The sequence below is a fragment of the Kogia breviceps genome, chromosome 13 (genome assembly GCF_026419965.1).
Source record: "Kogia breviceps isolate mKogBre1 chromosome 13, mKogBre1 haplotype 1, whole genome shotgun sequence".
In the NCBI taxonomy this organism is placed as follows: domain Eukaryota; kingdom Metazoa; phylum Chordata; class Mammalia; order Artiodactyla; family Physeteridae; genus Kogia; species Kogia breviceps.
This window is the reverse complement of record NC_081322.1, coordinates 69,810,259-69,833,852: the sequence shown is the minus strand read 5'-3', so window position 1 is coordinate 69,833,852 and position 23,594 is coordinate 69,810,259. Positions and strand designations below refer to the sequence as shown.

The 23,594-nt window shown below is 38.3% G+C and overlaps 1 protein-coding gene across 4 annotated transcripts in view; it reads right to left on the bottom strand.

Moving 5' to 3' along the window:
* The window catches only part of ADGRG6 (adhesion G protein-coupled receptor G6), a 136,260-nt gene extending 113,194 nt beyond the window's left edge, over nt 1-23,066 (bottom strand). Inside the window, exons 1-2 of one of the 4 annotated variants that reach the window (XM_067010908.1) lie at nt 22,461-23,066; nt 14,446-14,546 (exon numbers count right to left, since the gene is read on the bottom strand). In XM_067010908.1, coding sequence (XP_066867009.1) covers nt 14,446-14,546; nt 22,461-22,462 — 103 coding nt within the window. In that variant the 5' untranslated portion in view covers nt 22,463-23,066. Of the gene's footprint in view, nt 1-14,445; nt 14,547-22,079 lie in introns of all 4 variants that reach the window. The other 3 variants (XM_059082950.2, XM_059082952.2, XM_067010909.1) reach the window with 3 other exon arrangements.
* Nucleotides 23,067-23,594: the final 528 nt, after the last annotated feature.

Below are 23,594 nucleotides of genomic sequence, written 5' to 3'. Positions count from 1 at the left end.
AAGCACCTTTTTTATCTTTCATTTTATGAAGCAAGCCAACGATATCAATAAGTCTCCCTTAAGGTCTTAGTGAAGAAGCAAAATCTAATATATATATATGAAAAATATAACTAATAGAAAAAAAGTATATTCTGATCATTGCATGCACTTTTATTAAATGGAGGAAAGAAGCTCTCAAGGAAAAGAGCTGCCAGGTAAAGGTACAGTATATAAGTTCAACTTTTGAATGTATGTAGAGGCTAAAGAGGCGTGACATGGAAGCTTACACTTGAGCTAGGTGAAGTTTACATTGTTCACAGAAATGTCTTCACACACACACACAGACACACACACACACAAGTATTCTTAAGTACTGAAAATATGTGAATAAGCCTAACTAATTCAGAAATAATAAACTAAATATGCCTTTCCTGTTAGCCAAACAAAAGCTAGCAAATCAACAAAGAAGTTGTACTGTAGAAAGCTATTATTTAATTCTTGATATAGCTAGTAAAATCGTGATAGTTCTGGAGGCATTAGAATTCTATTTATTGTGTCCTCTTATGAGTATTTTTTCCAGTTAGCTGAGATTTTATTTTTTGGAGGTATAATTGACACACATTAAAATGCATAGATTTTAAGTGTGCTGTTCAATCCATTTTGATGGACGTATACCCCTATGTAACTACGTCCCAACCAAAATTTGGAAAATTTCCATCAACCCAGTGTATCTTGCAGTGTCTCCTTCCAGTAAGCTGCTCCTTGGAACTCAGTCACCCAGTGTAACCACTTCCAACCATCCTCTGCCTGATTTTGCCAGAAACAGAATCTAAAAAATCAGGCACACAAGTTTCACTACATGTAATAACTTGTCTCCTCCTACCTACAGTCCATGAGAAATAAAGCTCCAATACACACACTGAGAAGGTATTTCTGACTATAAAAGAACATCTTGGCAAAATTTTATTTCAGAGTCAGCATTTAGCTCATGTTACTGATGGATCAAGTTACTCAGAGTCAAATTAGCAGTGCTATTGATATCGAACCAACCTTTTCATTCTCGTAATTAGTTGAAACGCATCAAAAAATACATTGACACCATAGTATGTACATTTCAAGTTTAAATAAAATCCAACATAGGTTTATATTTTTTAAAATATGCTTTTCAAAGGCACATTTTCTCTTAAGCAATACAGGATTCACTTGTATTTTTAACCTGAAATAGCCCACAATAGATTTTATTTATGACTAGGATTATTAAAATTTAAAATACTCAGAAGGTACTATGATCTTATTTTTGAAAAAAATTAAAAGTTCTCCTTTAATAACAGGGAAAAACAAAATTATACAAGTTCAATTTGATGATTAGACTTCAACTCTGATTTTTTTAGCTTCCAGATGAATAACAGAACCGGTTTAGTTTCTAGACTCTTCCCTAAGAGCTAAAAGACTTCTAACCTATTTAACAAAGCCTAATGAACTGTTTTTCTAACCAAAACAATGGTAAGTTGTGACTTACAGCACTACATTTTTGTATCTATGTATTTCTGCTTCGAACAAATGGGAGTTTTAAATGTAAATTAGCCAAAAATTCCCAAATCAAGGTGTTTTTAAATATAACTAAAACAAAGATAAATGTTGTTGTAAAGCAAAGCCAGGCACACATAGCAGACGAAGAAAAACAAGTCTTTCAGCTTCACTGGAACCAACCATTTTGAAATAAATAGCCTAACAACTGTCATATAGAAAATTTTCCGATATGATGGGAATATCGAAAAGTACTCAAAAAGATAGAAATAGGAATGGGAAACAGAACTAACTGGCAAATCAGGATGTAAATCTGATTTAAATGAGCAAAAAAAAAGAGGTAACATAAGCTTCTAGGAAGTCAGAGGCACATACAGGAGCAATTTAAAGAATATGAAAAACATGCAAAGAGGTATATTCTAAAACTTGAATATAAGTCATCTCATTTTGTGACACAATTTCAACCTAAAACAAACTTTCTATGAAGAAAGTGTTTTCTTGTCCTCTTAATAACAAAATGTTACTGCAGCGAATATGGTCCACCTACTTGAAAAGAATTTTTTTAAAATAAATAAACCTTTGGGGAAGTTCAGACTAACTTAGGAGATCTTTAGAGAACCATAACATAATTGTTTACATACACACTCAAATTGATAACCTGTCAAGGCATCTTCAAAACAGAATAATCTATTTTTAAGGGTGAGGAAGTAATAAATCCAAACGTAGACTAGTCTTTCAAGACTTTAGGAAATGAAAGGAATGACAAATGAAAACTGAATAGAACAAAAGTGTGGAGGCGATGTGGGAAAAATTTGTTTGCTTTATAAAGAAAAGACTTGGACATGTTTGTGGGCTAAGCAGGGACAGTTTAACCCAAGGTAAGAAGCTAAAGTTGCAGGTGATGATGGGGATAACTATGGAAAAGACGGCCACAGGGGAAGGGGGGAACAGCTGAAAGAATTTTAAGAAAATAATAACTTTTACTATTTTCAACAAAAATGGATTTTTTTTAAAGAGTGTACATTTTAATAGTGACGAGATCAGTTTGGCACTAAAAAAATGTATTTCCATGAGAAGCTTAGCCCTTGGAGCAAGTGAAAATAAATACTCTAGTTATTTTTACCCATTTAGAGGCACAAATAATTATTTTATGAAACTTCCTCTCTCAAATAGCTGGTCTTCCACAAAGATGGAAGGGTTGAACCATTAATTTTTAAACCTCAACATAGGACCTAGGCCAAGCACAAATTTTTTCTCTTAAATAACTGAATACCTATGACTAAATCCTCATTTTGCTTAGCAAAAATATATAAATTCGTCAATTTCTGTACTCATTCAATATTTGAGAACCTACTGTCCGGCAGGCGCTTGATAGGGCATTACAAAGCTAGGGAGCTGTGACGTTACATAAATTAAGGACTGTGGACTGTATCCTGTGGGCAATGAGAATCTTCAGGGGAACTTAAACACAGCAGTGGCATGATTCCAACAGTGGTTTAACAGAAACACTGGACACACCTGGTGGAGATGAGAGCCTCAGAGACAGTTGTTATAAAGATAAAGAAGGCATTTCTCACCTAGACTCCGCAACTCTTGGTCACAGCTAAATATGAATTTGAGCAAGAAAGAGAAGGCAGCAAGTGTGCCTAAGACTCTATTAATATCTCCAGCTTTTCGATATATACGTGAATGCTGTTCACCAAGGAGGAAAGTAAGACTGCCCTTTCTGAAGTAAAATGGTGCCTGATAGAGAAAAAGCATAAACCACAGACTCAGTCAAGAAAAGACAGGTCTGACACTGAGTTACCTAGCTATGATCCTAGGGAGTTCTTACCCTCTGTCCCCTTCAGTGTACATTTTTGGTTGCACGTGTCTTACTGAGCTATAGTGGGTAATGACATGCCTATCTCCCCTACTGAGCTAGAATTCCTCATTCAGCTCTGACAGCACAGTCCCTCCATTGACATCCTCCACAGTTGGGCCTCCTGCTTAAGTGTCTACGTTCATTCCTTATTCTCTTCCACAGAGACCCTTTATTCTAGGCACAGGAAGTATGGATCCTTCCACAAAATCAGTTTCAGTGGATTCCTAGGTTTGCCCTTTTCCTTTCTCTGCCTACCTCACCCTTCTCCATTTCCATGCTCACTTTCCATCTTTTTGCTTTTGGTCAAGATCAGAGATGAAACTCAGTGGGGACGAACCACTCCCACAACTGCAGTCAGTTTGTTTGTTTGTTTTTTTAACATCTTTATTGGAGTATAATTGCTTTAGAATGGTGTGTTAGTTGCTGCTGTATAACAAAGTGAATCCACTATAGATATACATATATCCCCATATCCCCTCCCTCTTGCGTCTCCCTCCCACCCTCTCTATCCCACCCCTCTAGGCGGTCGGTTGCAAAGCACCGAGCTGATCTCCCTGTGCTATGCAGCTGCTTCCCACTAGCTATCTGTTTTACATTTGGTAGTGTATATACGTCCATGCCACTCTCTCACTTTGTCACAGCTTACCATTCCCCATCCCCGTGTCCTCAAGTCCATTCTCTATGTCTAAGTCTTTATTCCTGTCCTGCCCCTAGGTTCTTCATAACCATTTTTTTCTTTTTTTTTAGATTCCATATATATGTGTTAGCATACGGTATTTGCTCTTCTCTTTCTGACTTACTTCACTCTGTATGAAGACTCTGGGTCCATCCATCTCACTACAAATAACACAATTTCATTTCTTTTTATGGCTGAGTAATATTCCATTGTATATATGTGCCAAATCTTCTTTATCCATTCATCTGTCGATGGACACTTAGGTTGCTTCCATGTCCTGGGTATTGTAAATAGAGCCACAAGGAACATTGTGGTACATGACTCTTTTTGAATTATGGTTTTCATAGGGTATATGCCCAGTAATGGGATTGCTGGGTCATATGATAGTTCTATTTTTAGTTTTTTTTTGGTTTTTTTTGTTTGTTTGTTTTGTGTTTTTTTGCTGTATGCAGGCCTCTCACTGTTGTGGCCTCTCCCGTTGCGGAGCACAGGCTCTGGACACGCAGGCTCAGCAGCCATGGCTCACGGGCCCAGCCGCTCTGTGGCATGTGGGATCTTCCCAGACTGAGGCACGAACCCATGTCCCCTGCATTGGCAGGCGGACTCTCAACCACTGCGCCACCAGGGAAGCCCTATTTTTAGTTTTTTAAGGAACATCCATACTGTTCTCCATAGTGGCTGTACCAATTTACATTCCTACCAACAGTGCAAGAGGGTTCCCTTTTCTCCATACCCTCTCCAGCATTTATTGTTTGTAGATTTTTTGGTGATGGCCATTCTGACTGGTGTGAGGTGATACCTCATTGTAGTTTTGATTTGCATTTCTCTAATGATTAGTGATGTGGAGCATCCTTTCATGTGTTTGTTGGCAATCTGTATATCTTCTTTGGAGAAATGTCTGTTTAGGTCTTCTGCCCATTTTTGGATTGTGCTGTTTGTTTTTTTGATATTGAGCTGCATGAGCTGCTTGTATATTTTAGAAATTAATCCTTTGTCAGTTGCTTTGTTTGCAAATGTTTTCTCCCATTCTGTGGGTTGTCTTTTCATCTTGTTTATGTTTTCCTTTGCTGTGCAAAAGCTTTCAAGTTTCATTAGGTCCCATTTGTTTATTTATTATTTTATTTCCATTTCTCTAGGAGGTGGGTCAAAAAGGATCTTGCTGTGATTTATGTCATAGAGTGTTCTGCTTATGTTTTCCTCTAAGAGTTTTATAGTGTCTGGCCTTACATTTAGGTCTTTAATCCACTTTGAGTTCATTTTTGTGTGTGGTGTTAGGGAGTGTTCTAATTTCATTCTTTTACATGTAACTGTCCAGTTTTCCCAGCATCACTTATTGAAGAAGGTGTCTTTCTCCATTGTATATTCTTGCCCCCTTTACCAAAAATAAGGTGACCATACGTGCATGGGTTTATCTCTGGGCTTTCTATCCTGTTCCATTTATCTATATTTCTGTTTTTGTGCCAATACAATACTGTCTTGATTACTGTAGCTTTGTAGTATAGTAGTCTGAAGTCAGGGATTCCTCCAGCTCCATTTTTCTTTCTTAAGATTGCTTTGGCTTGCAATCAGTTTTTACAGCCAGCCATCCAATCTGATTACAGGGAAAGCTCTTCAAATGGTCAATGACAAAGCCTCGTGATTTTGTAAGTATTTTTTCATCACCCCTGCTAGAAGATGCAGTTTTAACATTACCTCCTCTGTGCAAACTTGTCTGAGATCTCTTCTGTTATCCCTTGATATCACAGTCATAAGTCTATTAGACCGCATATCGCAGTGCTTCCTATTTGTCTCATGTCATTCTCCTTATCAACACCAAAACTTCTTGAGTTTAAGGATCATGATTTAGCTCTGCATAGCCAGGTCTTTGAAAAGAGTCTGATACATATCTGATACACACACACATGTGCAACACTAAAATATTATGGTATTATTGTGACATAGCCCTCAGCTTTTAAATGCACTTAAAAGTAGCATGCTAACTATGTTCTCTGTAACTCCATTAATTACTATAATGCTGTCACAAATGTTTAATTTACTTTAATAATATTGGGGGAGGGAAATGGTTCTGATTAAGAATACCTAACAGATCTGCTAGACTCACTTTGCTAAGGAAAATCCAAAGTCACAAAAGGGCAGCTTGGAAAGCAATTTGATTCGTTCAATACACATTTACTGAAAACCTCTCCTGTGGCAGCACAATCACAGCATCATGTCTGTGAACCGAGAGGACCTTAAATATAAGAAACAGTCGCATAGTATAAAGTTACATGTCAGTTACATCTCAATTCTTTTTAAAAAGTAATTGTTGCAAATTCAGAGAGAACATTGAAACAGTTACTGAAAAAGTCAGACCTCTCTAATATGTGTGTGTGTGTGAGACAGGTAAGCAAGTCAGATGATGAGAAGTAATGAGAGTCCTAAACAAACACCAGTGAAAGTATCAGGGCTTACTGAACTGGAAGGAAAGTCCTATGTCAAGTTAGCAAAGGCTCTGAGAGAACCACAGACCTTATTGTTTATTGATATATTTGTACTTCATCAGTATTGTTACAGAAATTTTGTGGTCATGAACTTACTACAAGTAACAGATTTTCAGATTACCATTCTAAAGAGAGATGAGATTAGCAGTCCAAGTAAAAACCTAATTTTCACCTCTGATGAGAATTCAGGAAGAGGTGGGGACCATATCCCATGATGCCTTAGTGTATATACTTGGGAGTTCGTTCTCTCTAAAAAACCCAATATGGAGGCAAGATATCTCTATAAGTCTAGCTTTCTAGCTTTCCTCACCCCCTGTAGCATTAGTACTAAAGACAATGAAATCACTATGACTAGAAAACCCTCATTTTCTGTCTTAAGATTCTCTTCATTAAAGCCAGTAACCCAGTAAAATTGTTATTTATACTCAATTGAGGCCAGTATTAGCTGTATATGATGCCATATTTCTGTGCATATATTTAAGGCAAAAAAAAAAAAAAAGGAAGAAACTGTGGATGTGTTTAAAAGCAGTGATTAATACTGTATTCCCATTAAGAGTATTTTCTTTTTTTCAGATCTGGATTTTACTTTAACAGTACTCTTTAAAGTTTCAACCAGGTAAAGAATCTTCTAAAAATACCATTTTGTTTAGGTATTTGTAAAAATCATAAGCATTAACTCATTTTTATAGCTTTGCATAGTCCAATAATAGTGATTAGTATAATTTTATAATTAAAGAAATGAAAAATATTTTGATTTTCAAGGGGGTTGACACAATCCATCACTTGGCTCTACTGCCAACAGTTTCTCTCTTCCCTTTATCTAAGCTAGCAGCACCAAGCTGGGAGCAGAATGTATTAGCAGAGGCATCTTTTTTACTCATAATAGTTGGTTTATTAGAGAAAATTCCGTAATTAAAAAAAAAAAGTGTATCATTTTTAAACCACAAGTTTAAGATGAGGCTGGTTTAGGAATAACTGTAAACCAAGATATTTTGACATCAAATAATTCAAACTATTTTCCTGACAAAGGAGCTCTCATCTAAAAAGATTAATTGGCTATAAATAGTTTTAATGATTTTTGAAAAAAAAATCAAGATAATTAGTCTTAACCATAGAAATACAGTAGTAACACAGTTCCCACTGGATTACTTTATTCCTCTCTGAGAGGTTTTTTAGTTTTGGTAATGGTTAAATAGGTTCATCTGAACTGGTGATAGCCACCACCCATGTGCTGGCAAATGACCTCAGTTTTTTTTTCAGGTATTTAATCATCTTAGTTCAGTGAAGGGGAAAAGACGTTTATAATATTGTGACTTTGTGCTCATTGTCAGATTAATATATTTTGTCATCTAACCTCCTTACTCTCCTACCCTGCTGCCCCACCTTATAAATCATATTTACTCATTAAATCTGGAATAAGTTTTCTTTTTCCTCTCTCTTTGGTTCTTTTCCATTTTGTTCTTTTACACATTTTTAATTTACTAAATACTATGACACTGAACTCTTAGGAAGAATGGTGCCAAAAAGCACATATTCTCCTTGCTGAAAAGAAAAGGAAAACTCCATAAAGAATTATTAATTTGAAAGTGGCAGAAAAGTTTGTACCTTGCAAAGTCTACAGTTCCCCAGGTTTATCTTGTCTAAGAAAGTTATCTTCCCAATCTCTAATTGAGTATAGAGCTTACCTGCTAAAATTGAAAGGAAATACACACAGAAGAAACTTTTGAGGTAACTATTAAAAGAATGTGTACAGCAAAAAAACAGGCTCTCTCAGCAGCAACACGTATGGACCTAGAGATTATCATACTAAATGAAGTAAATCAGACAAAGACAAATATCGTATGATATCACTTATATGTGGGATCTGAAAAACAGTACTAATGAACTTACTTACAAAACAGAGACAGACTTGCAGACATGGAAAACCCACAGTTACCAAAGGAGGGTGTAAGGGATCAAAAAAACCCCACAAAAGTTCTATAACACACACACACACTCACTCTGTGATTAAACTGTAGGCTGAGGAGGGCTTCATGGTTTTTAGTACAAATTCCTCTTCAAAATTAAGACTCCTTCATACCTTCTTCATCGCCATTGATGGCGATTTCGAAGGTCAGCTGGCTTTATCTTTTGGCAACCAGTTGCTGAGTCATTTGGTACTTGGAGCATCAACCCAAAAATACTTAGACTAAGTCTGTTTTCACTTCCAAATGACCACTCTTCAAACATCTAAAGACCACTATCACATTCTTACTGACATGACTATTCCAAAGTAAATGTGCCATTTAAATCAATTTTTTTTAATTCAGCAAGATTTTTATCTTTCAAAAGAAACCAAATTGTTACACCAAAGCAACAATGTGGTGGCTGACTCAAAGGGCAGGAGTCCACAGCTGCAACCCAGCCCCACAAAGGCTTCACATAACAGTGGAGACAGAGATGCTCTGAAACATTCCTCCGATTGCTCAAGACTCACCACCAGGCTGATCTGCCTGGTCTAGATACTCTGTTTATGAACTCTCTCTAAAGGATGACAGCCATGCCTGGAGACCAGCGTGATCTGAACAGCAAAGGGGAAGCCTCTTTGCTAACACTCACTCTTCCTAATGCTTAATCCCTACATGGTGTCAGTTTCACTGGAGGCCCCATCACACTGCTTAGTCACTTGAGATAGTCACTGTGGTGACAAGATGAGTCACCCTCATTCCACATTTATGTAATTGACTTTATGACCCCGATGTAGGATTTCATATTTACCTACATCAAAATCAGATCATCTCAAAGGTATATGAAGGCAGGCAATTATCTACAGGGAAGACGTATCAAAGAAACTTCCGTATACAACTTTCTACGGTTTGCTTATTCAGTCACATTGGCTCTTCCAATCTGAAGTGTAGAATGGGAAAATAGCCTTTTAGCTGAAAGCTTCAGGCAGTAATTTGGAGCACTTTGACCCTAACTGGAAAAAAAAAACCCACAAATTTTTATTGTCATATATTATAGTTTTCTGTTAGTCACTTAAGCATTACTCTGGCTCTTTCTTCACTTAATAAAAATAGTTTGCACAAGTAGAGCCTTATTTTTGACCTTTCAAATATACTTATTTAGTAATTAATGACATATTAATGTTAAAATGGCTAAAAAAAAAACCCTGGCAGATTATAAAAGGATTATTTTTCTATGCATTCAAAAGCCATTTGATTGAATATAGAAATATGTATAAAAGATGTCTAACATTCCAATACAAATTGCAATGTAATTGATGATCATGAGTAAAATTAACACACAAACCAAAAAAAGCACAAGATTAGTCCAATCATCTGCCTTCCAGAACCGTGCTGTCCTCTGGGCGAGAAAGCACACAATCCAGGCCAGATTGTACTTTCTGAAACATTTCCCCTTTTAGCTGTTGATATATCATAACTATCAGAAGAACACTGAGCTTTGAAATAATCTGCTGATGTCATCGATTTTCAGGAGAGAAGGGAGGCTCCTCCCTCAGTGCTCATGACTAAGGCTATCTGTGTGGAAACAGGCTCCTGGTTGCTAAGGAATTTGTTGGCTCTTGGCTGTCTGTTTCCCACTCTGTTTGAAGCCACAACCTTCTGTCTGCTTGAGATATCATCATTCATCTTCAGATCATAGTGTGTCACGCTACATAAAAAGAGGTTCTTAAAAAAAAAAAAAAAAAAAAAAAAGAGGTTCTTACTTGAAACACCTTTTAGAGATTCATATCAAGTGAAGGAGGAGCTGGAGTAATGGTTACATGACTAACCATTATAACCATACTTATAAAAGTATAATATTCATACACGTCAACAGTCTCTCTGACAGTTTTTTTAATGCGGCTTCTTTTTTTAATACCAAAGGATCGTATTAGGATTTTTTGTTTTCCCAAATTACTACAGTAATACATGTTCACTGTAACAAGGCAAATCATTCGGAGTTGTATGAAATACCATCGTTTTTCCCCCTTCTCACTCCCACCCTGAGATAATCCACTTTACGCTCCTGTGATAACCCATTTTAAAACCTTATGTGTATCATTCCATGTTTTATTAATATGTTTCTACAGTCTTACACAAAAGTATACATACATAATAATCCCAGTTTTGTAGTACAACTTATTACAAATCTAGGATAATCTTATATTGTTCTGTAACTTGCTTTTTAACTTAACTTTATTATCTTTCCAAGCCAATATACATAGTTTTGAATGGCTACACATTACTGCATGGTATGAATATAAAATAATTTACACAACCATTCCCTTGTTGATGAACAGAGTTCTACCAATTGTTTGCTATAACAATGCTACAGTTAACATACGGGTACATATTTCTCTATATATTTATGGGTTTTATTTCTATAGGATAGATACCTACATGTGGGAGTGATATGTCAAAGAAAATACACATTCTTACTCTTTAAAAAAATGTTGACCAATTACTTTCCCAAAAGACAGAGCCAACAGTGTTAGTGTGTCTTCTTTACCTAAACTTTAATAATACTGGATGCTATCAACCTTTCTAAATACTGTCAAGCTAGTGGGTAAAAAACAATCATATTTTGTAATTTGTACTTCTGTGGGACTGGGTTAAATATTCAAATGTTATTTTGCTGTAGTTCTTATTAAAAGTTATATTCATCACCTATCAAGAGACAAGGTATTCTGTTTCTATACTACTTTTTAAAATCCTAAAGGGCATAAACCTTGTATACTATTTGCTTTGTAAATGTCCACAAAACTACAAATGTTAACTTACCTAGAAGATTTAACATTGCAGTTCTATTTTATGAGTTAAATTGTGGATATTATCAGAATTAAACTACAGGATCCTAATTTTTAATCATCTGAACTACGTGTCAAGCTTAACAATCAAGAGGTTTTGCCAATCCTCTAACGCAGTTACAGCAGTCAAATTAACAAAATATTAACAACCAAGAGAGTAACCAAAATCAATAGATTATCCCTAAAGGGTGAAATGAGAGTGACAAGGGGACTCCTTTGAATTGGGGGATAGGCAGACTTATCTGAGATGGTAATAATTAAGACCTGAGTATTTAAAAAGAACCAGGCGCATGTGGATTAGGGAGAAGAGAGTACTAAGAAGGCATGGTTAAGGAATAGAAAGGACATGTGTCTAAAAAATAGTGACTGTAGGAGAGACTAGCAGGATAGTAGGATGCACTGTAATGCATGACAGTGAAGCAGATTTGAGGATCGGAGGTAGGAATCAAGAATCTTGTTCAGGGCTTTCCTGGTGGCACAGTGGTTAAGAATCTGCCTGCCAACGCAGGGGACATGGGTTCAAGCCCTGGTCCGGGAAGATCCCACATGCCACAGAGCAACTAAGCCCGTGTGCCACAACTATTGACGCTGCGCTCTGGAGCCTGCAAGTCACAACTACTGAAGCCTGTGAGCCTAGAGCCCGTGCTCCGCAACAAAGAGAAGCCACTGCAATGAGAAGTCCGCGCACCACAACGAAGAGTAGCTCCCGCTCACCGCAACTAGAGAAATCTCGCATGCAGCAACGAAGACCCAACACAGCCCAAAATAAATAATTTTTTTTTAAAGTTAATATATATTTTTTAAAAAGAACCCTGTTCACACATGTGAAGTTTGAGGGCTATTAGATATCCAAGCGTATGAGAATAAGCAACCCAAGAAATGACTCCGGGTCCATGAAGGGGCCGGGTACAAAGATAAAGACTGAGGAGACACTGGCGTCAAGATGCCACTGAAAGCCACTGGATTCGATGAGATCACCTAGGGGTCATCCAGAGAAGTGAAAAAAGTCAAAGATTGCCTATACAGAGACATAAATCCCAGTTAAGCACCAGATGTTCTTAAAAAATATAGCGGTATTACACCATGATTGAAATATAGGACTCTGAAAATTAGATATAGCTAAAGTTTCAATATGCATTATTTTAATAAACTCTATACTGAGTTACTTATAAGGCACAATTTTGATATTAAAATGCCAATAATAGCCCCTAATGTATTTCTGTGAGTTCAAATATTCATGTGGGAGGTGGTGGCATTTTAAGTGAGTCATATTTAAGATATATAGACACACAAAATTCTGGCTTCATGAGAAAACACAAAGCCTTAGATGATGCACACACCATGTGGGGTAATAAAAGAAATTTTTAAAAAAGATTTCTTGTGTCAGACAGTAACTTAAAAGCACATTTAAGTACTTTGATTCCCATGCCCTTGAGAATGAGCGCCTCCTTAAATTTTACATCCCAGGTGCTTCCCTTGCCCCATCCTAGTCTCAGCCCAGTTGACGCCATTTACTTAGTCTAAAAACATGTGTTTCATTTATTCAAATGATTAAAATAATGAAGGCGCATATACCAGATAAAATGTTCACATCTAAAATAAAAAGTCCCAATTTAAGGTTTGAAGAAGGCTTGAAAATTTAAAACTACTATGACCTAACAAAAATGAATTTTAATCTCATAATTTATCTTACATCATGTAATTGGCTCCTGGAGGGTCACTTTTGAAAGTTAAGAAATAGTTCAACACTGTGCATGATAAAAATCTAATGTAGGGCTTCCCTGGTGGCACAGTGGTTGAGAATCCGCCTGCCGATGCAGGGGACACTGGTTCGTGCCCCAGTCCGGGAAGATCCCACATGCCGCAGAGCGGCTGGGCCCATGAGCCATGGCCGCTGAGCCTGTGCTCCGCAAAGGGAGAGGCCACAACAGTGAGAGGCCCAAGTACAAAAAAAAAAAAAAATCTAATGTATATATAATTTTCAGATCTCTTTACAAGTGTGCTTCCTCTTTCTGGCAATGAAAGTAACAGAAAGATAGACTTTATAAGGAAATTGAAACAAATACACCAAAAAAACCACTCAAAGATCAATTTTGTTTTGAAGCCAGTAAACAAGTACGAGGGATTTCCCAAGTAAGTAGCTGAAACTACCTGATGGCTTGGAAAAAAGTATTTGTATATTAAACACTAGTTAAATATCTTGATCCATGAATTAGCAATTTTAGCAGATAATCTATTTCCAGATTTGTTAAATGTATTATTTATAATAACATACAGGTATGTTATAAACATGGAATGTATAAAATCTTGAGTAAATTCCAAGTAATCAATACATAAGGCTTCATGAGTAATGACTTCATTCTAAAGGAAAATATAATAAACTGAATAAAGACAACAGTAAAAAAAAATAAAAAGTGTAAAACAAAATGGGCTTAAGAAAAATGCAGTTTGCTCAAATAACAAAACCCGATAACTTTTAAAGATCATTCACATTCCTCAAGTTCTTATTGGATCATTCATATAACTAGTTGTTTATAGAAAATATGGCTTTCAATAACAGCTAAAGAGGTCTTATTTCAAAGTTGAGAAAAAAATTGTACTCTTTTTAAAAATTAAATATTTTCATTCCAAAAGTACTGTAATTAAAATTAACTTTTTCACATCATTTTAAGTCAACTAAATAACCTTCATGATCTAAAAACTTAATTTCAGATTCCTGTCTGATACTTGGCAATAAATAAAAATAGCAAAGCCTATACTTTACTTTTCATAAAGAACTGAATGAAAACTTGAAAAGAGAGAGAATTAAGTACTGCATATTTATTCAACCGTAGAAGAAACAGCTAGCACATTTTTAATGTCAGCTATGTAGCTATCTCATCATTCAATATGGGCGAGATAAATAAAACTAAAAGAAATGTAGCTAAGATTAAAGAAATACACTCATAAGAAAATAAAACAATGATCAAAGTAATAGAATTCACACATAATTAAAGAGGAATGAGAGGCCATGGACAGAAAAAGCCTGTAAGGACAGAAAACGTCAACAAGTAAGAGGCACACTTATACTGAAGGCAATGTAATCATTATTAAATTCTGAGTTTGAAAGAAAAAGAGCCTTACTTACCTGAGGGAGGAACATAGACAACATATAAAGCAAATAAGAAGAAAAGAGAACTTGGCTTCCATTTCGAATGACAGCTCCACATTCGGCCTGAGTGAAACATCCTGTCATGGAAAAAAGCAACAGTCAGGACACTTAGATTCAGTAAAGCATTCGGTCAATAAAATCTGTAGGTTTCCAGCAGGTACTGGAAAATAGGAACCTTCAGATTCAGCCTTGCTTCCAAATAAAAAAAAGAAACTTTGAAGATGATAAACTAAGCATCCCCTTTAAGCTAATTAGGCAAAAGAAAAAAAACCATGCATTTTATTTGCCACTTGGTGGCACCTTCCTTATCAACGAATATATAATAGACGATTTCTTCATGAAGATGGGGAGGTATTCAGATAATACAAGAAAAAAATCACTTATAAAAAAAAAAATTTCGGCATCAACCTTCAGCATCACCAGTCACATGTCCATCTCAGTAGCAAGAGGATGTTTTTATCAACCTCTTCTATAATCTCCCAGAAATTTAGGCTCTAGGGAAATGTTTTCATTTTATCACATCTGCTGCTTCACAAATGGAAATATTTAAAATTAAAGTGCCCAAACTTTCTTCCTTCCCCTAAAATTAAGTACAGAAGCACTAACATTCTAAAAAGATTAATTTATTTATATATAATAATAGCTATCGAAGTTTTTAAATGGCTAGTAAACACCAAGTATTATAGAAACTAATAAATGACATTAGATGGAGGGGTGCTGCTTTGAAAACTCTCAAATAATTCTCTGTACAAGAGTCTCATTTTTTTAAGACATGTTTTAAATTTTATTTATTTTTGACTGTGTTGGGTCTTGCTGCACGTGGGCTTTTTCTAGTTGCAGTGAGGGGGGCTACTCTTCGTTGCAGTGCGTGGACTTCCCATTGCTATGGCTTCTGTTGTTGCAGAGCACCAGCTCTAGGCGCACGGGCTTCAGTAGTTGTGGCACGTGGGCTCAGTAGTTGTGCCTCACAGGCTCAGTAGTTGTGGTGCACGGGCTTAGTTGCTCAGAGGCATGTGGGATCTTCCCGGACCAGGGATCGAACCCGTGGCCCCTGCATCGGCAGATGGATTCTAAACCACTGCACCACCAGGGAAGTCCAACAGTGTCATCTTTAAACTCAAAATTATACTTAATGATTTAGATGGGGACATACATATTATCTTGGCTTCAGACAGTGGTGTGATACTTTTCATTGACTCAGCCCTATCAAAAAAGGCAAACCACTGAAGGGGGCAGCAGCTGTAAAAGTCAGTCACAGAAAGGGACCATAAATGAACTGGTGAACAGAAGAGTCATGAGGCAGGAAGAACAGGTGAGGAGCAGTAAGAAACCTCCAGATCTTAAAATCCCCAAAGAGAATTACTTTGATTAAAAGTGGTAATCGAGAGTCATTTTATCTAAAAAGAGGAGCAACTAATAAGATACTTCAGGGCCACAGTACTACCTTTTTTCCTGAAGGTTGCTTATATGGAATAAAATGTATAATACTAAATAGAAAACCAGAAAGTGGTAAGAGAAATACTTGAATAGCAAAAATAGACATCAAACTGATTCTTGCACTTGCCTTAAGCCTGCATTTTCAATCTGTCTTTTACTGTTAGAGACTACTTAAGTAACAAAGAGAACAAGATCTAGAGTCAGGCAGACCTGGGTTTGCTACTTATGAACTATGCAACCCTTAGAAAATTGACTTCACCACCTTGTGCCTCCTAGTTTTCACCTGTAAAATAGGAACAATAGAATCTAGTCTATGGAGCAGCTGGATGATTAAATCAAATCATGTCATTTAAGAAACGTGCTTGGGCTTCCCTGGTGGCGCAGTGGTTGAGACTCCGCCTGCCGATGCAGGGGACGCGGGTTCGTGCCCTGGTTTGGGAAGATCCCACATGCCGCGGAGCGGCTGGGCCCGTGAGCCATGGCCGCTGAGCCTGCGCGTCCGGAGCCTGTGCTCCGCAACGGGAGAGGCCACAGCAGTGAGAGGCCCGCGTACAGAAAAAAAAAAAAAAAAAAAAAAAAGAAAGAAAAGAAATGTGCCTAACATTCAGCAAGTACTCAATAAATATTAGCTATTTTTATTTTTACTACCACCTCGAGCATTCTAATGTAAGTGTGCTTATTCTGTCAACAGCAAAACCAAAAGAAAGGACTTAACCAGGAACAGACAATAGGATCAATGTTATAAGCCAAAACCAATCTATTGACTTTGTGGCTACTTCTGGGATACACTTAGAACAGAGAAGAAATGGATTATTCATGTATGCCATTATTACAGAAATTTAAAATAGTATCTGATATTCAGAACATGTTTTTATATTCACCAAACTACAAGCTCCAGCATCATGCACCTCCTAGGGGAAATTCTACATGAGCAAAAGGCTACGTTCTAAAGAGCATTTGTGCACAACATTATAAATCAACTATACTCCAATAAAATTTTTCTAAAACAATAATAATAGAGGATTTTTGTATGGAAGGTATATTTTCAAATACATCCATCCAAAATATTTGAAATTAAAATCAGTGTTACTGTTTACAAGAAGCAAGATGTTATAGTGAGTCATTAATAATAACGTAATAATGATGGATGTGAACTCTGGAATAGCACGTAGTTACATCCTGGTGCTTCTATTTACCATGTGCTTTGGGGGCAGGGTCAAGTACTTAAACTCTGAGCCTATTTTCTCTTCTGTAAATAGAATATTATCCACCAAAAAGAACTAGATGTAACATTGCATGGAACTTAGTGAGCGCTTTAAAAACGGTAGCCTGTAAACTTTTGTCACGTGGAAAGTTCACTTTTTTGGAAGAATGGGTCCATTTCCCCTTTACGCTGGATGAATGAGGTGCTTCCCATTCATGCTGAGGATGAATGAGCGTGCTTCTGAAACAAAAGAACAATTACATATTCAAAGAAGTTAGCATGTGGAAGGAACAAAGATGAAGTCTAACCTCCTCATTTCACCGAGGAGGAAACTGAGGCCCAGAGGAATAAAGGGGCAAACCAGTGAAGCCTGGCTGCCAGCCTTATAGATACTAGTAGAAGGAAGTATCAGCCCAGGAGAACTCCTAGCTTCTTCAGCTTTGTGGTGCATGACAATCCTCCATTATCAATATGTGAATAGTGGCCTCCTCTTATGTTCCCGTGCTCTCTAAACAATACTCAGGGAATGATGTTCTTTAGTTTGACGACACTCAATACTATTTCATGCGCTCATGCAACTTTTTTTTGCTATAAAAGGTTCCAACACTTAGGAATTCCATATTCACTCCTGAAGCTAGTTTATAAAAGCTGCCTGCAATCCTATCAGACAAGAGCTGCAAAGGACAACCAAGGGCTTAATGCATTCTAGTTCTCAGGACTCCATCCCTTTGTAGAGAAAAGGAACCCAGAACAGGGCAAGAACTTGTAACCAACATAAACCATATGACACGCCACCTTTCATCCACTTTACTGTTTACTGAAGAACAGAAAAAAATAAATTAAGAATAAAACACAGGAAGGAAAGCACTGCATGTCTTCTCAGGGGACCAATTAGCAAAGACACATCCCTGGGATTTAAACAACTTTCTCACAAGAATGGAAAATCCTGAACAGGGTTACTAAGGTTCTAAACAGGAACTATAAAAAACACAGTACAATTTTGTGTCACTCAAGTTGTGGCCTCAAAGTTCTATTGAAAAGAACAAGAATATTTTTTAAGTACAAGAGAGTCATAGACTTCTATAACCTGAAAAGAATCTAAAAGATATGCAATAAAACCTATCATTTCACAGATGAAAAAACTATTGATGTTAAACTACTTGCCCAAGATCACATAATCAGTGGTGTCAGAGCCAAAAAGACCCCCTGTGTCACCTGCCTTCCAACTCAACTGTCCCTTTTGAGAACCAAGCTAGCTCTATTGCAAACTCACTCTCCTTTTCAATGTATATAGTCTACAAGACACAATATACTTAAATCCTGTGTCAGAAAGCTTTAGAATTCAATCCTTTTATAGGAATTGTTTTAAATGTTGATATGACTCCTTGTAGATGTCATTTAATCCAAATGTATTAAAATCTAAAAAACCTACTGTCTTCCATCTCTTTACTCCTACTGACTCCCCTAAAAGTCACAAAGAGAAATTAGTGAAGAAATTTTGAAATTGGTGGAGAAATTAACATGGTACTAATTCTCTTAATATCAGCAATAGTCAGAAATAACTTCATTCTCCATATACCAACTGTATTTCTATGGCAAATCTTTTTGGAAAGGGACATGAGGAGTAGCACAGAGAATACCTTAATTCTTCTAGAGTAAAAAGAATGGTAATTTGGTTTATTCAAGCCTGCTTACAATTTTGTTTCACTTTCTGGTTAAAGATCATGTTCCTGAGCCTAAACAATGAATAAAAAGAGAAGAGCTATTTATTCTATTACTCATTGTAACTTCTTTTATTAAGTTGGGTTCACCCCACACACTTCAAAAAGGCAGAAAGATTTATTCTTCAAATCTGCACAAATCTTGACCCTTATTTGAGCTATAATGTACATAACTGGCTTTACCATAAATGAAATTAAAAGGTAATCGTGAGAAATACACACACAGACACACACACGCACACACACACACACACACACAAATACATGTAAAACTGAGAAAATCTGAAAAAGAGAGGTGTATTGTATCAATATCCTGGTTGTGATATTGTACTTTAGTTTTGCAAAATGTCACCATTGGGAGAAACTAGGTAAAGGGTACGTGGGCTGTCTCTGTATTATTTCTTAAAACTGCATGTGAATCAACAAATACCTCAATTAAAATTTCAATTAAAAAAGTAAACCCTGAAGCCCTGATGAATGTAACTTTCAGATGGTTCAGTAAAAAATTGTGTGTGTGTGTGTGTGTGTGTGTGTGTGTGTGTGTGTACGTACGTACAGACAGTGGAGGGGAGAAGAGAAGAAAAATGATAAAACGAATGGGGTAAATATTTACAATAAGTGTTTCTGTGTAAAGAGTATACAGCTGTTCTTTGTGTTATTTTTGCAACTTCTCTGTAGGTTTAAAACTATTTCTAAATAAAGTTAAATACACACATACACATTTACACTGAAGGGTATCAGTGTTCATCTGATGACACTTTCATCACTACTATTATTGCTTTAATCATTGCCAGTTTGATAGAAGAAATAATGTCTCATTTGGATTTCCTTCGTTCAGATTGGCATATTCAAGTCATTTGTATAGTTTTCCATTATAAACACTTTTCTTTGTAGTGATTTTTAACCAATTCAATACTAAATATGTTAAGCCTTGGTCATATCTGCTATAAATGTTTTCAATACAGCAATATTAAAGTTTTCCTTAAGGCATTCCAAATAATTTCATCCTGAGTAATGCTCATAAAGGAAAGTAAGATGACACTCAAGTAGCACACTCAAGTTTTATTGGCATTTTTAGTTAGGATTGAAACGTCCTTTAAATGTTATCGCCCCAGTCACTCAGTGTGCTTCTTAATGTCATCCAATGTAGGTAATGCAATAATGTCATCTCATTAGAAATGAAGTGGAAAGATGTAGTTTTTGCCCAAGCATGCCACACACACTGAACAAAGTCTTTTATTATTTAGTCTAAAGTCTAAATAGTTTCAAGAAATTTTTGATCATCCCATCAGAGATGTAAACTCTTGTAAGACATGGGCCGTCAGAAAAATGGTCAAGTTTAAGGAAGTGGTTGTCAGTTTATTTTTAATATATAAACTGATTCTCTTTCAAATCATTATTTCCAGAAATCAGAGTGATGTGTCTAGTTGGGCAGTAAAGCTACGAGCTTCTAATATTTCCCATAAGCCAAGAGACAATAGCCTCATTCACCATTCACAATGGAAAAGCACAATGTCATGTAATTTATATAAGCCATAAACGGAACAGTAGCTTCATGCAGCTTGAGACCAGTTAATGCAAGTCTTGCTAAATCTATTAAATTTCTTAGGGTATGAAAAATATGCAGTCACTACAACTCCAAAGTATATTTATAAAGTCTGTAATTCCAGAGCTTGAGTGTAACAATATATACTCTATCCACAGGAGTAGGCAGAAAATATACTTAAATAATTTGTGTATTTGAATCTATCAAAATTAAAATTTAAAAGATAGATAATATAGTTTATGTTTCCCTTTTTAACATTTTCAACAAGATAGTAGTAATATTTTTCTTGGAAAGGTTGGTATTACTTCCATATACTCTAACATACTAATATCTAAAAAGAATCAGATAATCTTAAACCATTCCATATGAATTATAAACAGCAAAAGAGAAAAAAGAAATAATTATAGTTATAATCTGGCAAGAAATGGAAAAACTTTCTGTCAAAATAGCTCAATAAAGAAACTCAAATCAGGGTATTAAACTCCATAATTTTATGTGATTAAATATTCATGCTTTTACTATATAATGACATAAGATTTTTTTAATCATATAGAATTCAAATGGACTATATAACTTAATTTCATAGTCAGAAAATTTTTACGTCACTTGTTGATCAGTTTCACATCTTTTATTTTCAAACCTGGTATTCATATTTTCTTCATGTGTAACGTAGTTTTTTCCCCATAAGATTTAAATCACCTAGGAAAGCTGAAAGGAAGCTAGACATATATCTGCTGTTAAAAACCTTACTATATTTTCAGAAAAAACTGAAGTTTAAAACACATTTCATTCAAAATGTGTTGCTTGTATATGAGAACAAGTCTTATATGAGACTGTTGGCTGTATCCCAAAATAAATTCTTTCAGGTTATACCTTGCTAATTCCACTGGGTAAATGAAACTTTAAAACTCACAGGTGTGGAATTACTTCACATGCAGTTTAATAAAAATAAGTGGCTCCTTTCTAATTATACTGCTCACTACCACGAACAGAGCTGCCAAGTGCTAGGCTTCTGGGCACTAACCCTTTTTCCTATTTGGAAAATGTGTGCTGGAGGGAGGGAGGCTGACGACGGTGCAAGGAATGGACAAAGGCCTGAGGGTCTTGTCTCTTCCCGGGTATTACATTGAAAGAGGAAATTTAAGTGGAAATAAATAAGGCTCCAGAGGTTGGGGGAGGGAGGGCGAATATCAATTTCTAGAAGCTCTTGTATATTAGTGGAAGGGAGTAAAATGTCTGTCGGGGTGTCTGCCCAAGATTAAACAAAACACAAGAGGGGAAATTACATATTACAAGAAAAGGTAACTTCTGAGTTGGCCACAATAATAAGCTTGGTCCTTCAGAGAACAACCTTCCTTTTTCCATTCTGGAAGGCTAGGGGGTGCTCGGTGGCCCTTCCGCAGGGTCGCTCTGAGGCACCTCACCACTTGGATGACAATTCCAGAGGCAAAACCCATTCGGTCTCTCTAAGCGTTTCATCGCCCTATACTCCCCACTTCAACTTCTATACAAGACCCTTCACAGATCCTATCACGTTCAATGGCATCTTCTATAATTACTTTTTAATCTACAAAGTACACCGTGAACCTTTTCTGCGCGCTTTTTAAAAAAAAACCATTCCGATAACCCAAAGATCCAAGAATAACTTCTACAGTCAAGGGTGGCAATGTGTAAAGTCAACATTTTCTCGGCATACTAGTACCTTCCAAGCCCCCAGGTGCTGATCCAGGAGAGCGGCTTCTTGGCAGGGCGAGGCCCCTGGATGGAGCGGCCGCGCCGGAGACTCCTTGTTTAATTTGAATCCAAAACCTTTTCCCCATTCTTGAAGCCCTGCCCTTTTTATTATGCCTTACGCCGCCCAAACGTGAGGTTTACCTCTCGCTGGAAAAAAGCCAGCGGCACACACATGTCACAGCTCCGTGCGGCAGCAGCAGCTCACCCCTCAGTGCCTCGAGGGGCCAAGTGAAGACAAACCGGTTTATTCCGTCAGCGCGGTTGAAGTCCTTACAAAGCCCTTGGGGTGGGGCAGGGGGAGGCACAGGTAAAGGTGTGAAGGAATTCTGAGCTGAAAGGGGGGACTTACATGTCGGCATCACTGCGCTGAGGTCCCCAGGGGCCGCGCGGTCATGCTCCACCACCTTCCCCGGCTCTGCTGCTCCGAGTTCCCCGATGGAGCCGCCCTGGCGCCTGGGCCCAGCGCGGCGGCCGAAGCCTTCTTCACGCTCTTTCTGGAGAGGTCATCGGGGCTCCCCGACAGCCGCTCCTAGCCCGCGCTCGGGGTGGCGCAAGGTGGACGGCAGGCTCCGCGGAGTTCAAGTGCGGGTCGCGGCGGCCAGGGGGCGGGCGGGGCGGCAGGTTCCTCCTTACAGAGAAGTTGGAGGAAAGTTAGGGCGAGAACGTTGAAGCTTAGCTGCTGGGTCTGCCTTCGAGCTGGTGCTGGGTGCTCGGGGTACCCCGGGTGCTCCCAGGGGGGTGGGCGGGTGGGTGAAGGGGTCCGTTTCCGTAGGTCCTCGGCCCCGCTGGCGCGCGGTGGCACGTGGTCACCCCCTTTGTGGCTCTCGTTTACCCCCCTCCCCCCACCGCGGGCTCGGGCTGTTCCCGGGGCCCGTCCACCCGGCCCGCGCTTCCGGCCCCGAGGCTCTGCCCGGGCAGCGGGCTCAGGTGCTGCTGCCCTGGCGGCGCGCGGCGTCTGGCCGGGCCCCGCGCGGCCCTGGGGCGGCCCCAGCCTCGGTGCTCCGCGGCGGGGACCGTCTCGGGGGCGCAGCCGCCCCACCCAGGATCCCGCCCCCAGGCAGGAGGAAGAAGTCTCGCTGCGAGTTGGGAGAGGCGCTCCGCCGACGGGCTGCGAGGGGCAAGCTGCGGGGGCCGGAGGGAGTGGGAGACTGGCTCCGGGCCCGGCGTGGCTGCCAGCCGGGGGAGGGGGCGGGGCAGACCCGGAGGTCACCCGAAAGCCGGGCGCTCTGAATCCGGGAGACCCTCCTCGCGAGAAATGAGCAGCTCGGAACGCCCGCGGGTATGTGGGCACCTCCTCTTTGCTCGCCGGGGTGCTGCGCTGCCAGCCCACCTGGGTCCGCGCGGGACCCCTCCGCCAGGTTCCCAGGCCACTGCCTTGCTTTTCTTTTACTTTTCAGTCGCTTTTTTTTTTTTTTTCTTCTCCTTCCTTTTCTTAACATCTCTCTCCCCGCTCTCCCTTCTTTTGTTCTTTTTCTTTCTAATA